General features: G+C 39.4%; 2 protein-coding genes across 2 annotated transcripts in view; both read right to left on the bottom strand.

Annotated features, from left to right (window-relative positions):
- Nucleotides 1–1810: 1810 nt before the first annotated feature.
- LOC311143278 (transcription factor Sp5-like) lies at nt 1811–3339 on the bottom strand (the record flags this gene model as incomplete). Its single annotated transcript, XM_084179107.1, has 2 exons — nt 1811–2884; nt 3289–3339. 2 exons carry the CDS (start codon nt 3337–3339, stop codon nt 1811–1813), a joined length of 1125 nt encoding a protein of 374 aa, XP_084035233.1.
- A 4325-nt stretch (nt 3340–7664) lies between these two features.
- The window catches only part of myo3b (myosin IIIB), a 113458-nt gene continuing 105671 nt past the window's right edge, over nt 7665–15451 (bottom strand). The window contains exons 37-38 of the mRNA XM_084180130.1: nt 14991–15145; nt 7665–8252 (exon numbers count right to left, since the gene is read on the bottom strand). Of these exons, the coding sequence (XP_084036256.1) occupies nt 15013–15145 (133 nt within the window). The 3' untranslated portion in view covers nt 7665–8252; nt 14991–15012. The remainder of the gene's footprint in view (nt 8253–14990; nt 15146–15451) is intronic.

The raw sequence follows: 15451 nt of genomic DNA, 5'->3' as shown, positions 1-15451 counted from the left end.
GATTGTTTAGTGATACAGTACCTAAAGTATAATCAATGCATTACTTTAGTTTCAATTTTGAACTTAAATATATGTGAGACTTCCAAGTAAACTAGATGTATTTCTCTAAAGAAATCTACAGCAGAAAAAAAGCCTCAAGAACAATATGGTGCTCATAACACTTCCATTTAAGTATAAAAATCCTCAAAGGCTGTAAAATGGTACTCCATTTCAATATCATCTCTATTGTAGCCCAAGAATATACGGACAATATACTGACTCCATTTACTCCACAGACAAATGTATTCATTGTATATTGTATTGTATGGTTATTTCACACAGTGTTTCTCATATACTGGATCGGGAACAACTGTTGGATCAAAGTCAATTCCTACTGGGTCTCAGGAAAAGCACTGGTCTTGGGCAATAATTATTCTGTTCATCTGGAGGGTCACAGGAAATGTAAAGCTTTAGGTGACATTTTGAAGCATTTTTTTCTTGACATAACAGTCACAAGAAGAAGTTAGCTGGCTGTTTAAAATAGCTCATATGTGCTGAAAGCCATCAATGTTGTTGAATACAATGATGTTTATTATATCATAACAATTAAACATACATACACTAACTTTTCATTTTAGTTGTAGTTGGACACCTTATCTGCAAAGATAATGTGATTCTACCTGATAGGTGCTGACATGACCATGTAGGCTGAGGCACATTACTGTACGTGTTGTCTATGACCGGTTTCATTATCACAAATAATAACTTAAGAGAACCTTTGGTTTTACAAGCTCTGTGTGCCAACATCACTGATCAAGGTCAGGATAACATCCTTAGGCAGGTCAACTTCATTTTTTCTTGAGTTTGAAAACCATATTTGCCTAAATGAATCTTCTACATTTCATTAGCGTGGTTTTATATGTTACTTGAAATTGATAATTTTATATTCCTTCAAATTATGCTAGTGGATGTCTATGCTACAATTCCATATTCACTATTTTATCATTGGTTTGGCCAACTTCTCAGTTACAGTTATGGCATACAACTTTTTTTGTATTATTAATACATTCTCAGTCTAAGCAGCAGCAATGGGTGAATGGTCCGGACTATGGTAAACTGATGTGGATCAAAGCGCAAGTCCTTACACAGGTAACTGCATAGCATGTGTAGCAATATAAAGTTTGGTTAACTATAAATATCTTTGTCTGTCATGACTACAACACAAAGCATATTGAAACAGTTGAGAAGTTGTAGGATATATATATATATATATATATATATATATATATATATATATATATATATATATATATATATATATTTCTTTCAGATAATATGTTATGAAAAATTAAATGAGACTAATTCTGACATGGGACATTTGTATATTTTTTATTCTCACACAGTATTTGGGTCATATCAACAATAGCATATCTTTTCAAGAGCATGCTAAAACACCCACATGGAGTGAAAACGAACACTTTCATTCAACAAAAGCTATTAAATATTATTTACAAGAAAGTTAAATCTTCCACCGAAGACAATGATCCAAACACAAGCTGAAACTTGTCTTTCTTGATATGGTATATAGACAATGAACACTAGCCCATGGGGTATTAAAGTATGTTTTCCAGGATCCCAAGATAACTTTGAGACAGGTGTCATATATACAACAACAAAAAATCCTAAACTGAAATGATAGAGAAATAGTTTTTCAGTATGTAAGAAAAAACTAAGTAATCAAAAATAATATGTCACTTTGTACTTCAACTAAGTAAAGGACTTATATTGCACTATCTTGATGATGATATCAAATTGACTCTAATGTAGGCTACTACATGTTCCTGATATCTTCCCTTTTCACTTGATGATCAAATGTCTTCTCATGACACTTGGTTTTTTTGTTCTGGTGAGTTTTGACATGTTTAGCCAAATGGTCACTCCTCATGAACCTCTTGCAACAGTCAGGACAAACAAAGCGCTTCTCTCCAGTATGAGTCCTCAGGTGTCTCTGCAGCTCATCAGACCTGGTGAAACTCTTGCCACAGAAAAGCCAGTTACATACAAATGGACGCTCTCCCGAGTGCCACCTCAGGTGCGCTTTGAGATGGGAAGTTTTGCCATAAACCTTCCCGCACCCTGGTATGTGACAGATGTGTTGCTTTTTCTTGCCGGGCTCATCGTTTGAGGTGGAGGACTGACAGTTTGGACACCTACATCTCCGACATCTTCGGGCTGTTGCGAGGGGGGACTTGGTGTGAAGGAGGGCAGCGATTTGAGTCTGATACTGCGCAAAGTCTGTATGCCCCATCACCAAGCCCCTCTGCAGTTGGAAACGGTGGTGGCCAAGGGATTGAGTGGTGATTGAGTGGTGATGACTGACGTGATTTCCCTGTTGGAGACTCCACCACGGAATATCCTCCCCTGGGCTAGGGGACAACTGCCTCTGTTGCTGGTGCACAAGGCCAGAGTGTCCCGTAACGAAACCTGGCATGGCAGTTGGCGCTGCATAAGATACAGCAGGGACGTAGGTGGGTGGGCAGGAGGACTGTAACGACTGCATGGAGCACGGTAACATATTCACTGGAGAAAAGTCATAGGGATATGAGGGATCCGCTGGAGGGGTGAGAGGGAGCTCGTGGTGGGAAGTAAATGAGCTTTGGATGTGGAGCTGGGCTTTAGATGATAGTCCAAAAGTAGAATTGCTAGAGAGAGTGCTTTGAGGATTCCCCTCGTTACTCCAAGGATGAAAAATTCGCGACGGCGAGCCTAAAGTAGTGTCATAAGGAACCTGGAGGAAATCTGCCGGACTTGATCCGTGGTGGTGTCCGATCCGGTTGCAAGTGGCAGCTAAGAGCGCCAGTGGAGAGTGTTTACAGTTTTCTGGAGAAGAGTTAGGAGTGCGGTCCTGCATATAAGTAAAACAAATAATGATTAATTATGTGTTGACTTTGCTCTAAACAAGAGTTGTAACTGTATTGGGTGGGAAAATGGACACTCCGGCAATTAAAACGACATTGATTTGCCTAATATTAGTTTTAATACACTCTCACTCCAGCAAGATGACTACACTACAAAAAGAGTTGTAACATAATCATTCAAGCCGTTATTATTCAGTAAATCAAACAGCCATATTTCAGTTATTATACAGCATGTTTTTATAGATGAACCAGGTTAAAATGCGCATTATACGCACACGCGTAATAACTCACAATACACGCGGTCTAAACAATTTTTTTAACTACCGTATACATACAGTCATATTTTGAGAAGGACAAATAAAACCACGAAAGCCAAAAGTTTTAAACAAACCTGAAGAAAAGCCTGGAGTGTTTCATTCCGCAGTAGAGCCACTGCTGCCATGGTAAACGTCCTCTTTCTTCGTGTTAAAAACAGATCACAATAATAAAACTAATTGAGATAAATGTAATACCGTAGAAAAATGTCTTGACGTGGTAAAGTCTTCACTCTCAATACTTCCTCTCCTCGAGATATCCTTGGACTATCTGGAGAGTGAGGGATCACTTCTTAGAATTTGATAAGGACTTTGGTGGGCCGCCAGCCAGTCAGAAATAAGATTTATTACTTTGAAGTTTGCCGCTGCCCAATCATCAAAGAATAGCGGCTCTATGAGAGGGGAAAGCAAATCCTTTGAATCCACAAAGCTCCTATGGTGTGTTTGTTGGTCTGGATAAAAGAGCTGATTATTAGGGGGGATGGGGAGGGAGGAGATAAAGGCGGGACAATTAATGAAGTAATCACTATGTGGGAAATGTATATACACAAATAATTGGATTTTCTTGATCAAAGACCCCCATGCCGCCTGGAGACCCCCGTATTGGATGCTGTAGTCATCTGATCCTCTTTTTGTAATTAAGGATTTGTAGCACAACCCTATGTGACAATGTAACATTGTTATCTCTTGAGATCTCCTGGCGCATAGCTGTTTGATAACTTCAAGAGGTGTAACTAATGAGAGCAAATCAAGTCTCAACATAAAGTTAATGTCGTTTGGGATACATTTAACATTTTTCAAAATATAAATAAAATACTTTTTTATTATAACAAACAATTATGACGTTGATAACGTGTTTCCATGGAACTAAAATGCTCCTGATAGTTTATTAACCAGCAAATATCAACTGGCAGACCACTGTAAAACATGGCTTGGAACAAGATTACAGTTTATACCCTGGCCTGCTTACAGGCATGTCAATGTCAATATCATCAATTCACTTCTTTCATTCTTTGATAGTTAACCCCAAAAGCCCATAGTGGTGTCATTTACGTTCTAGTGCGTAAAGTGACTTTTACGCAGTAGTGGCAAAATTGGCTATCGGATAAGTTGAAAGCGATAGCCTAACAACTTTTTTTTTTACCTTTATTTAACTAGGCAAGTCAGTTAAGAACAATTCTTATTTACAATGACGGCCTACCCGGACGACGCTGACCCAATTATGCCCCGCCCTATGGGACTCCTAATCACGGTCGGATTGTGATACAGCCTGGATTCGAAGCTGTAGTGACGCCTCCTGCGCTGAGATGCAGTGCCTTAGACCGCTGCGCCACTCGGGAACTACAACCCATAGGCTACTTGCAGTAACTAACTGCAACTGTTGTAGCACTTTATTTATGTAACTACCAGAGTATTGCTGCATGATTAACCATAACCTATTTAGATAGCCCTCAATTGATCCAGATGTCAAAAGTGGCAGATAGAGAGGGTGATGTCTCTATTGTGTGTTTCCTAAAAAGTTGTGCCAGTGCGAGAGGCCTGGGAAGGAAGGAGGAGTTCCCATCCGCAAGAAAGAGGAAACAATTTTGAAACCCCCTGCCGCATCTCTGCCTTGAGCTTGTTGGGCTTTGATGGCCAAGGACCAACCTGGTCTCAGATCATTATGTATTATTCTGTACGTAAATCCTAGACACTGAACAAAAATATAAAGTGTTGGTCCCATATTTAATGAGCTGAAAGCTTATTCCTCTCAAATTTTGTGCACAAATTTGTATACATCCCTGTTAGTAAGCATTTCTCCTAGGCCAAGATAATCCATCCACTTGACATGTGTGGCATATCAAGAAGCTGATTAAACAGCATAATCATTACACAGGTGCACATTGTGCTGGGGACAATAAAACGGCACTCTAAAATGTGCAGTTTTGTCACACAACACAATGCCACAGATGTCTCAAGTTTTGAGGGAGCGTGCAATTGACATGCTGACTGCAGGAATGTCCACCAGAGCTGTTGCCAGATAATTTAATGTTACTTTCTCTACCATAAGCCACCTCCAACATCGTTTTAGAGAATTTGGCAGTACGTCCAACTGGCCTCACAACCGCAGACCACGTGTAACCACGCCAGCTCAGGACTTCCACATCCGGCTTCTTCACCTGCGGGATCATCAGACCAGCCACCCGGACAGCTGATGAAACTGTGGGTTTGCACAACCAAATAATTTCTGCACAAACTGTCAGAAACTGTATCAGGGAAGCTCATTTGCGTGCTCGTCGTCCTCACCAGGGTCTTGTCCTGACTGCAGTTTGGCATCGTAACCGACTTCAGTAGGCAAATGCTCACCTTCATTTACGTTACATTTACGATGGCCACTGGCACACTGGAGAAGTGTGCTCTTCACAGACGAATCCCGGTTACAACTGTACCGGACAGACGATGTCAACGTTGTGAACAGAGTACCCCATGGTGGTGATGGGGTTATGGTATGGGCAGGCATAAGCTACGGACAACAAACACAATTGCATTTTATCGATGGCAATTTGAATGCACAGAGATACCGTGATGAGATCCTGAGGCCCATTGTCGTGCCATTCATCCGCCACCATCACCTCATGTTTCAGTATGTACAAATTCCTGGAATTTGAAAATGTCCCAGTTCTTCCATGGCCTGCATACTCACCAGACATGTCACCCATTGAGCATGATTGGGATGCTCTGGATCGACGTGTACGACAACGTGTTCCAGTTCCTGCTAATATCCAGCAACTTTGCACAGCCATTGAAGAGGAGTAGGACAACATTCCACATGCAACAATCAACAGCCTGATCAACTCTATGCGAAGGAGATGTGTCGCGCTGCATGAGGCAAATGGTGGTCACACCAGATACTGACTGGTTTTCTGATCCAACCTTTAAAAAAAAGTTATCTGTGACCTACAGATGCATATCTGTATTGCCAGTCATGTGAAATCCATAGATTAGGGGCTAATTAATTTATTTCAATTGACTGATTTCCTTATATGAACTGTAACTCAGTAAAATCTTAGAAATTGTTGCATGCTGCGTTTATATATTTTTTCAGTGTAATATGATGTTACATTTCGTATAGTTTGTTACGAATTAGTAAAATGTGTTATATGTTACGAATTTGCGAAACGTGTTATATGTTACGAATTTGCAAAATATATGATATATTACGAATTTGCGAAAATGTATGATATGATACGATATGTTAGCTAGGCTAGGATTTAGGGGTTAGGGTTAAGTTTAGGAGTTAGGTTAAAGGGTTAAGGTTAGGGTTAGCTAAAAGGGTTAGGGTTAGGTGAAGAGTTAGCTAACATGGTAAGTAGTTGCAAAGTAGTTAAAAAGTAGTAAGTAGTTGAAAAGTTGCTAATTAGCTAAAATGCTAAAGTTGTCAGTGATGAGGTGTACCGGATTTACGTACAGAATAATACGAAATGCTCTGAGACCAGGTTGCAACAACAACCTCAATGCCTTCAGAATGACAGGTGTTAGGAAACAGACTAAATAAAACAAAAAAACAAACTAATGTTTTTGTTGTTATAAAGGAATATATTTTATAATAAGAATTAATTAGAAATAATTAAACCATCTCATTAAGTAACAACACAATACCTCACTGAAAATAATTTCAAAACTTTTGTAAAACTGTTGTCTAGTCAACTTCAACTGTAAAGCAATGGAAGTTTTTCTTCTATATCAACGCAGTGATCATTATCAGGCTTCCCTGCAGAAACAATCACTGTCCTCTCAAATACTTTGGAGCGGCTGATTTAGAATTAGATCTGTTCCTTTGAAGGGATTAATGTTCCCGGCCCTCTCCCACAGCTCTATACACAGTCATGGGGGAAAGGGGGAGTCCTGCTGGGCCACGCAGAAACCCCGTTTCTCTGCAAAGCCATAGGCTTGCAAGAGTGGGGCAGCTACACTGAATATCTGAAATTAGTTGAGGCCTGATGCCTAAATGAATCGTATTTACAAATATGGTCAATGAAGACCAAGATACACAACATATCAATAAGGATCTAATTTCTTATGCACATTATTGCTGCATAATATAGTGCACAGCAATCTTTATTTTCCAAGAATAATCTCACCACTAATTCACTAAACTATATGAACTACAAGAGAGACTGCCATAGGACTTGTGTCTGCTAATATAAAGTTAGAACATGGCTTGAGGAAGAGGAAGAGGAAGTGCATTATCGTTTTTATATGAATTCGATTAGTGTACTGCATTTACAACCAACAATAAGTGACTCAAATTCACATATTCATGTAGTTTGATATTCTATACAGTCTAAAAACATACATTTCTGGCATATACATTGGCTATAACTCTGAATACATATTGTACTGTACATGTGACCTGGTTAGATGCCTGTGTGGTAGGCCTACTGGCAGTTCAAACAAAAGGCAAAGCTTTGAGTACTGTTGTGAGTATCTTTAATTTGTTTTAATCACTTTATTAGAATGGTACAAAACAATGTTGATACAAAGAAAGATAGTGAGAACATGTACATGTAAAATCAGTATGCAGCGAGTGCACCAAAAAATGCCAACCTGCATGTACTACTGGCTACAACTGATTCCACATGGGGGTGAATGACAAGTTTACAATAAACGGCTATTTGACATTATACTGTATAGAGTGGAATATTTACATATAAATAACAGCAATTCAAGCCATTCCACTAAAGGTGACTTAAGGTACATGATTTAGCATAAGTTGTATGATAAGCCATGCTATTTACACTTTTATATCAATTTAATGTTTTTGGATAAGACATCAATGAAGACTATTGATTATGGCCTTCACAATCACTTTGTTTGGGAAATTCATATTGATAATCAAAATGCAGAGATGTAAACACACAATCACTTTAATAAAATAACAGCTTTCACATCCATTTACAGGAAAATAAATAATCCATGGTCAATACAATATACAGTACAATTTGAGTCTGACAAAAATATACAGTTCTTTTTCATTGAGGTCAGGGTCAAAGAAGGCAATCTGTAAAATAAAGAGAGACCAAGTCAGTTTTCAATATGTCATACATTTCTTTTGTATTACTTTAACATAGTTGACTTCAAGTCCAGAGAATTAAGAAACTGAAATTAAACACTGAACACCGAAATGCATTTTCAGCAGAGGATAACATGTTTCATTTCCAGGCACAATGGCTCATTCCATCTATAGAAAAAGTTTTTGCCTATTCACTTGTATTCATATGGCATGTTTCACATTTCAGTAACAAGTATTCCCCCAAAATTGCATATATGTGGAGTAAGTGAAAGTGTAGTTGCATCCGGTCTTATAACATTGAATACATTGACAGTGAGAACGGCAGCTTTGATGGAGTTGGGGGGTAATGCCACAACATGAACCCCTTTTTAACTATTTATATTCTCTGGACAGTTGGAGAGAAAACAGGTTCCACATCTGTCTCACACAAGAGACATGAGAGAGGGAGAGAGAGGGGGGCTGAGAGGGAGAGCTAGAGAGAGGCGCTCCAGGCTACTGGATACTTGAGCTGCTATAATGGTGTCTCGTATGAGAAAACATCTGTGAATTTCCTCAGTGATCTACAACAAAGTATAACTCAGAGCAGTCACTCAGCAGACCTTTGAAGTTGCTCTCTGACAGAAAGCCGCCATTGTTCACAGCCCCCAACATAGAAGAGCTCCAACTTTGGCCTCACTAATATTCAAGATTTTCCCTGCAATGCAATACAACTCTTGTTTCTCCCCCAACCTATGAAGCAGAGGATCTCTGCATTTTCAAAAGCAAAGCAATGGCAATGTGCAGGCTGGCCCGAGGTCAAGGAAGGAGGGACAGGTCATTTCACCTACACAGCCCACCCTGTGTGTGGTAATCCTCCCACAATAATTCTCAGGGTCAAAGCCTGATCTGCCAGGAAAGATGAGAAACAGAGATATAATATCAGGAGGCAATTAGGCTGTGGGATATGCCAGCCAGGGACAAGAGCACATCTTGCAGACTAACTTACTGCATGTGAAAGTTCTCACTACTCAGATATGAGCAGATTGACATGTGGTCAAGCCAATAGAACATGTAGAAAGACTAGCTTGTATAACTTCACAATGTAGAAACATTGTGTAATGTTCTTACTTACATATATGTGTTATACTGTATCTTGTGTCATAAGAAGTGGACATGTATTCTTATAAAAGCCTATATTTCAACCAGTCATGTCATGGATGCATCTGATGGGAATGTGCTCTACAGTAAAATGAGGTTATTTGAAGCACCAGGTGATATGATCCTATTCCTCTTGGCGGTGGCAGAGAGACAGATTTCCCCATTTTGCCTCCAAAACTACAACAAGGCCGCAGTGATTCTCACACTGTTACCCGCCAAGCGTTTATTCTATGGCAGCTGGTCCCACCATCTGGGCGAGCAGTGCCGAGGCAAAACAAAACAGGTTACACCTTTGGCCATGCCAACTCTGCTAGTGCCCCGTTCAGTCCACAAACTGAGAGAGGCTAATCAGAATTTCATGCTCTGATTTGTCAAGCCCCATTCCAACACAAAAACTTTTTAGGTAAACACATTTTGTAGGATACAGGATGAATGTTGCTTCCTTACACTGTTTTGTATACTCCATTGCTAGCTTAAAACCCCTTACACTCGTGGGAATTGGCCTATATGGGTAGGGCTAAATGTAAATGTTTCTTACAGAAGAAATATAAAAAATCATATGCATAACCATGGTTGCAATTAAAAGGGACAAGTCTGGAAATTATGGGAAAATTATTAGACTAAAGGTGAGGACACAACAGCTCACCTGACACAAGATTGATTCCAAACATTACACTGTTGATTTTATGTGCATTTTACATTTACTGTACTTTTCGCCGCATTTGTTCGTAACGAAAACTGAAAATCTAGATACTTTCAGTAACATGATAAGAATAGTCTTGGAAAATGTGGGGTAGGTGCAACATAAGACAGAAAAATGACAAGGGTTTGAGTGAGAGGACTAACTGGGGTTTCCAAGTGGCCACACACCTCTCCAAAGTGTGCACATTTCCTAAGTAATTGCAATACACATTTATGACTCAAAGAAGAGTCTTCAACTATAAGGTGTTTTTTGGGGGGTTCTCCTAGCTGTGCTGTTGAGGAACTAGAGAAAGCACACTTGTGGTTGTTTTGTTTTGAACAGCCCTGCATCCCTGCCTTTACACAATTACTGTTGTTGTTTATGCAATCCAGAAACGGTCCATTATAAACCGCAATCTTGGTCAGGTGGGCATAATTTGAAAGCTTGTTCTATTGACAACATGACTAGCTAAATTATAAAATACGATTTTACAGTGTTAGGCTTTCACAAGGCAATTCAGAGACGCAGATTTTGGTGCACATAGAATGGAGTCATGACACAATACAACAAACATAGGCTCATTCTGTTCAGGACAACCCAGGGTATAATGCCATGTCATCTTGTAACTGTACATCAAACATAATGATCATAAACGTTGACACTGTATATTACATTAGTTTTATGATATGGAAATGTGAAGTGCACGTTTGGACTCACGTGTGTTTGTATTGCTTCTATGACATCAAAGCAGTATAATCCTCAACGTCTCATTTTTAAAAATACACAGAGTCCTCAAAATGTACAGCATTTCCCCCACTCAGACAACAAAACATTTGCAAAAGTTGCCCAATTAGCGGGAGGGATGGCGCTCAAGTTCAGAACCGTTGTCAGTCAAAACCCATACAGAGCTGTGAAGCGGAGACCCTGAGCTCTGACGTCATTTATAGCGTGTTACTGTATAGCCACTGCATTCCAATTTAGGCGCTTATCAGTGTCCAAATCTGCCATTTTCAAACCATATACGGGTACGAATGTAAAGGGCTACTATGTTATTGCATGGGTAAGTAACCAGAGTGCTGAATGCACGTTTCTCAAATAAAAGTATTCTGAGGAGAACCGGTCATTAGCTACCCAAATTACAGGGAAAAACTTTCCAGGAAAGGTCCTCTCTATCCCATCATGCATATATTTTCTATTCATGCAAATGTGAGCATCTCAACTGTGCATAGAATGCCCTCAACAAATTGCAGGTGTGAGGAAGCTGAAACAAAAGCCACTGTAACCCTAATGGCATCCCTTGTCATTAAGAGGCCTTTGATGTGCTTACTCAACAGACTCTTTTATCTCCTCTTCCCTCTAACGCTCTTTACTCGGTCTCCTCTCTCTTCCCGGCTCAACCAGTTTCTTTATTAATGCACTCTTTAGGGAATGTTCTTTTGCACAGAACCCTCAACACATCTGACATCTGTTTGACGTGCATGCCTGCCCATTTCTTCAATCATTAGCTTGCTAAGAGCATCCTAGAGTGAGGATTGTGAAGACTTTAACGCACCTGTTCAGCCCTCAATGCACCCCCACCCCACCAAAGTAGAAGAAAACTATATCACTAAAAAACACACAAAAAGGACAAATTAAAAGCCCTGCCATAAGCCTTTGCTTAATATATAAATGCATGATCATATTCAAATTATTACCATATGTCTACTTGGGTCCCTGCTGAAATTCTTTAATGCAAAGCTAAACAGCTGTATATCAAAAGCACATCAACTTCATTAAAACAGAGTGGGTCTGCAAAGACTGCTGAAGAAACATTGATATTCAAAAACTCTCCCTTTGAACTCAAAGGATATAGAAACAGGACAATGTTGGCCTAACCGTGTTCGCTCTTTGAAGTTTGACATCACTATTAGTAAGACATCACTATTAGGTGAAAAGGTAAATGTGCCTGCTGTGGAAAATAAAAGCTTTTCATAATTTGTAAAGGCTGTAGCTCGAGATATCAGATAGGTGGTGGTAGTATGAGACTTGGTTGATTTGAATGTTTATAGGCTGGCTGTAGGTTTAAAAAACCCACAGTGTTTGGAGCAAATAGTTAAAATGGCAAGAATAACATCAGTGGTAATGTTAACCACATTAAAGGAATCCTCTGTTGCACCAGATGCAGACAGATTTAATGAGGGGAAAACTAAAGGGAGCTGGGGTTTATGAAGAGGTATTAAACAAAACAGGTGGCAGACCTCAATCCTTTAAATGACACACACACATACACTGAGACCTGCTCTGTCTGGTTGGTGTCCACCTGTCCATCCAACACCACCACGGCTACTTTGCCCATCCATGCCATGGCAGGCATATTCTAAGCTAAGAACAAACGGTGTAACATCGTTTACCATATGACACATAATCAAGTACCCAAGGTTGTTACATCCACAGCTCACCTCCTCTCATATGCTCAGGCAGGCAATCAGCCAGGGACTTAATTTGGCAGAGAGAAAGAGGGAAAGAAACACCCACTTCCAGCACCATATGTTACCACAGTCCAACCTTGTTATTAAAACTAGTAAGCCTATTTGAAATTCCTCTCCATGGTAAAACAGGGCCAAAATAATCAAGGGAGCATGATCACACTTAATTGATTCAGTGTACTTTTAAGATGCACTACTGGGTGCTGTGGTGACCTATTTCAGCCGGTCTTCAGAGGAACAAAATATCCCCAGTAAGGAGGTAATGCACAACCAGTATTCTAATTACTGCTGGATCCGCCGCTGCACAACTGGAGGTGAAGTGCTTTTGAACTAACTGCACAATCGCCAACATCACATTATACTGAGGCCAATGATTCTTGGGGTATTCTTCTTGCAATTTCCATTTGAAATACTCTCAGCGCAGTGTTGAAATGTAAAATACTGTAAGACAATGTACCTATGTGTCTTAAATTTAAATATTTTGTTTAGGTTAAATAACTAATATCAACTATTTATTTTAATGTCACTGTTTGTGGTCAAATTACATCAGAGATTGAGTCTCAGACTTAGTACACTCTTGTACATTCCCTTAGTTTGACTTACTTCAGCCAAAGTGTCGATCTCAAAGGGCATCTCATTTATAACTTCTCTGGTAGAAGAGGTTTACAAATTGAATCAAAAAGTATGTTTTTAGCTTTGACATTAGAGGAACTAAGCAGATCTTATTGGTCCTTGAAATTTGGTCAGACAAGAATATACTATTTTCTGTAGCTGCCCCTAAACAAGACTGGATTCTGACTTATTAATCACCAATAATCTTTCAATTCACTATTTACGCAGGTATGAATAACATTATTAGTACATATTACTATAGTATGTCTCACAATGTGAAAGAAAGACACAACATGTAAGCTAACTGTTTAACGTCTAGTAATCCCACAAAACCTGAATGCAACTCGATTTAGTCCTGACCCTTACGGTATGTAGTCTTCGTCTCTGATGACCACCTAAAGCTTCTGAAAACCCAAAGGAATCAGAGTAAACCCTGGACTGACTGTGGCTGGTCCTGCTATCTAAGCAGAGCTCTAATGATTTCCCCGCTGAGTACAAGGGATCTTCAGTCATACCACCCTACTCTTCCTATTAAGATCAAAATCTCAGCTTGGGCCCTGGGGTGTCAACAAAAGGCGATGCAGTAAATGATATGCAAATGGAGAAAAAAGCACTACAGATCAACTTGCCAGCCCTGCATTTCCGACACATCTTAAAAGGAAATTCCTATACTTTGGGTGAAATTCATAGTTACGACTAGCTCTGTGTCTGCTTTTAGACAGGAAATGTTTTAGAGATTCTAGTACACAGCATCTAACTATATACCACTCACTCCTTGGTATAATGATAATCGTATATTGCAACCATTATTAAAGAATTCACTGCAAAATGGTCAAACAATAACATTGACTATTCACGTGATATCTCTATGCTCTCAATACAGCTTTTCAGCGAGGAGACTTGAATTGTAACACTTACTTTATTATACCACAGTGAACAGAGAATTGATTCAATGACCATGACATTATTACTACTTTATGAACACTGCACTGACTGAGGATGAAGGGCACCTGTCTTGTTCTCAGAGTCTGGTTCCATAATAATAATAATAATAATAATAATATTCAAATATGCCATTTAGCAGACGCTTTTATCCAAAGCAACTTACAGTCATGTGCACATACATTTTTACGTATGGGTGGTCCCGGGGATCGAACCCACTACCCTGGCGTTACAAGCGCCATGCTCTACCAATTGAGCTACAGAGGACCACAATTTCCATGCCAGATTTCCATCTGTGCTCTACTTTGGCTCAAGCTTGCTGTTCAGGGAGTCTGGGTCTATTGTTAAATGTTCAGTGACAATGAAACTTTATAGAAAAAAATATGATTTAATGTATATTTTTCTCTGCCACTAAACAGCAGAGTGTCATTTTCATTCCACAAATGTGCATTGTCATTGACTTTTAATTTATTGATGCAACATCTGTACCATTTGTCAGAATTTTGAAAGACAAATATTTATTCTAAGAAGTCTCTTGTGTGAACCAGATAGAAAAAACAAGCCTGAAGAGGAATGAACAACACCATAACTAATCCCTACATTACTGGAGCCTATCTGCCTAAATTGAGAGGTGTGTGGGGGAAGTGGCAATGTACAAGGAACAGCTAATGTCGAACATGGTACCAGAACTATATTCAACAATCTTAACTGTGGAGTTTGTGTTAATTCAAATACACACATACAAGGGGAGCATCATTAGTCATTATTTTAAACTAATAGACATTTACTCTGATCTCTTGTTGTACATCACTGGCCCTTGTTATACATAGTGCATATGGAGTAAATGTGATTTCAGTGTGTGTCTGGCTAGTGCTCTTTGACTCGTACCGGTTGACAGGGGTTGTAAAGCTCAGCTCTGACTGACGAGTGGCCCTCTTGACAGGGTGGGAGGGAGCCCGGTCGAGTAGTCTTCCTCAGGGATTGATTCCACCGTCGACAGTAATTTGTAGTACTCGTCCTCTCCGTCCAGTACTTTGATTTGGCTGTGATGTTCAAGACGAGGAGGGTATGAGGGAAAATAGACTGCTCTTTTAAAATGCCTCTGACCAGAAAAAGCATAACATTTCATTTAGAAAAGAAAATGTACTCAGTTTAATCCATTTAATAAGAGCAATGATATCTAATAATGATAAGGCAGTGAGGAGTTTAGCCTCTTTTATTGACCTGGTAGACTATAAACCAGGCTTTCATTTACAAATACAAGTCAGACCGTTAACAATTAAAATTAGCATGCTGACAAAGCCTTAATATGTAGCCCTCTCGAATGACACAAAGGAGCTTGTAAAAAA

This window comes from Coregonus lavaretus, assembly GCF_964263955.1.
Source record: "Coregonus lavaretus genome assembly, chromosome: 16".
Lineage (NCBI taxonomy): Eukaryota > Metazoa > Chordata > Actinopteri > Salmoniformes > Salmonidae > Coregonus > Coregonus lavaretus.
Note: the sequence above shows the minus strand (reverse complement) of the source record. Positions and strands in the feature narration are given on the sequence as shown.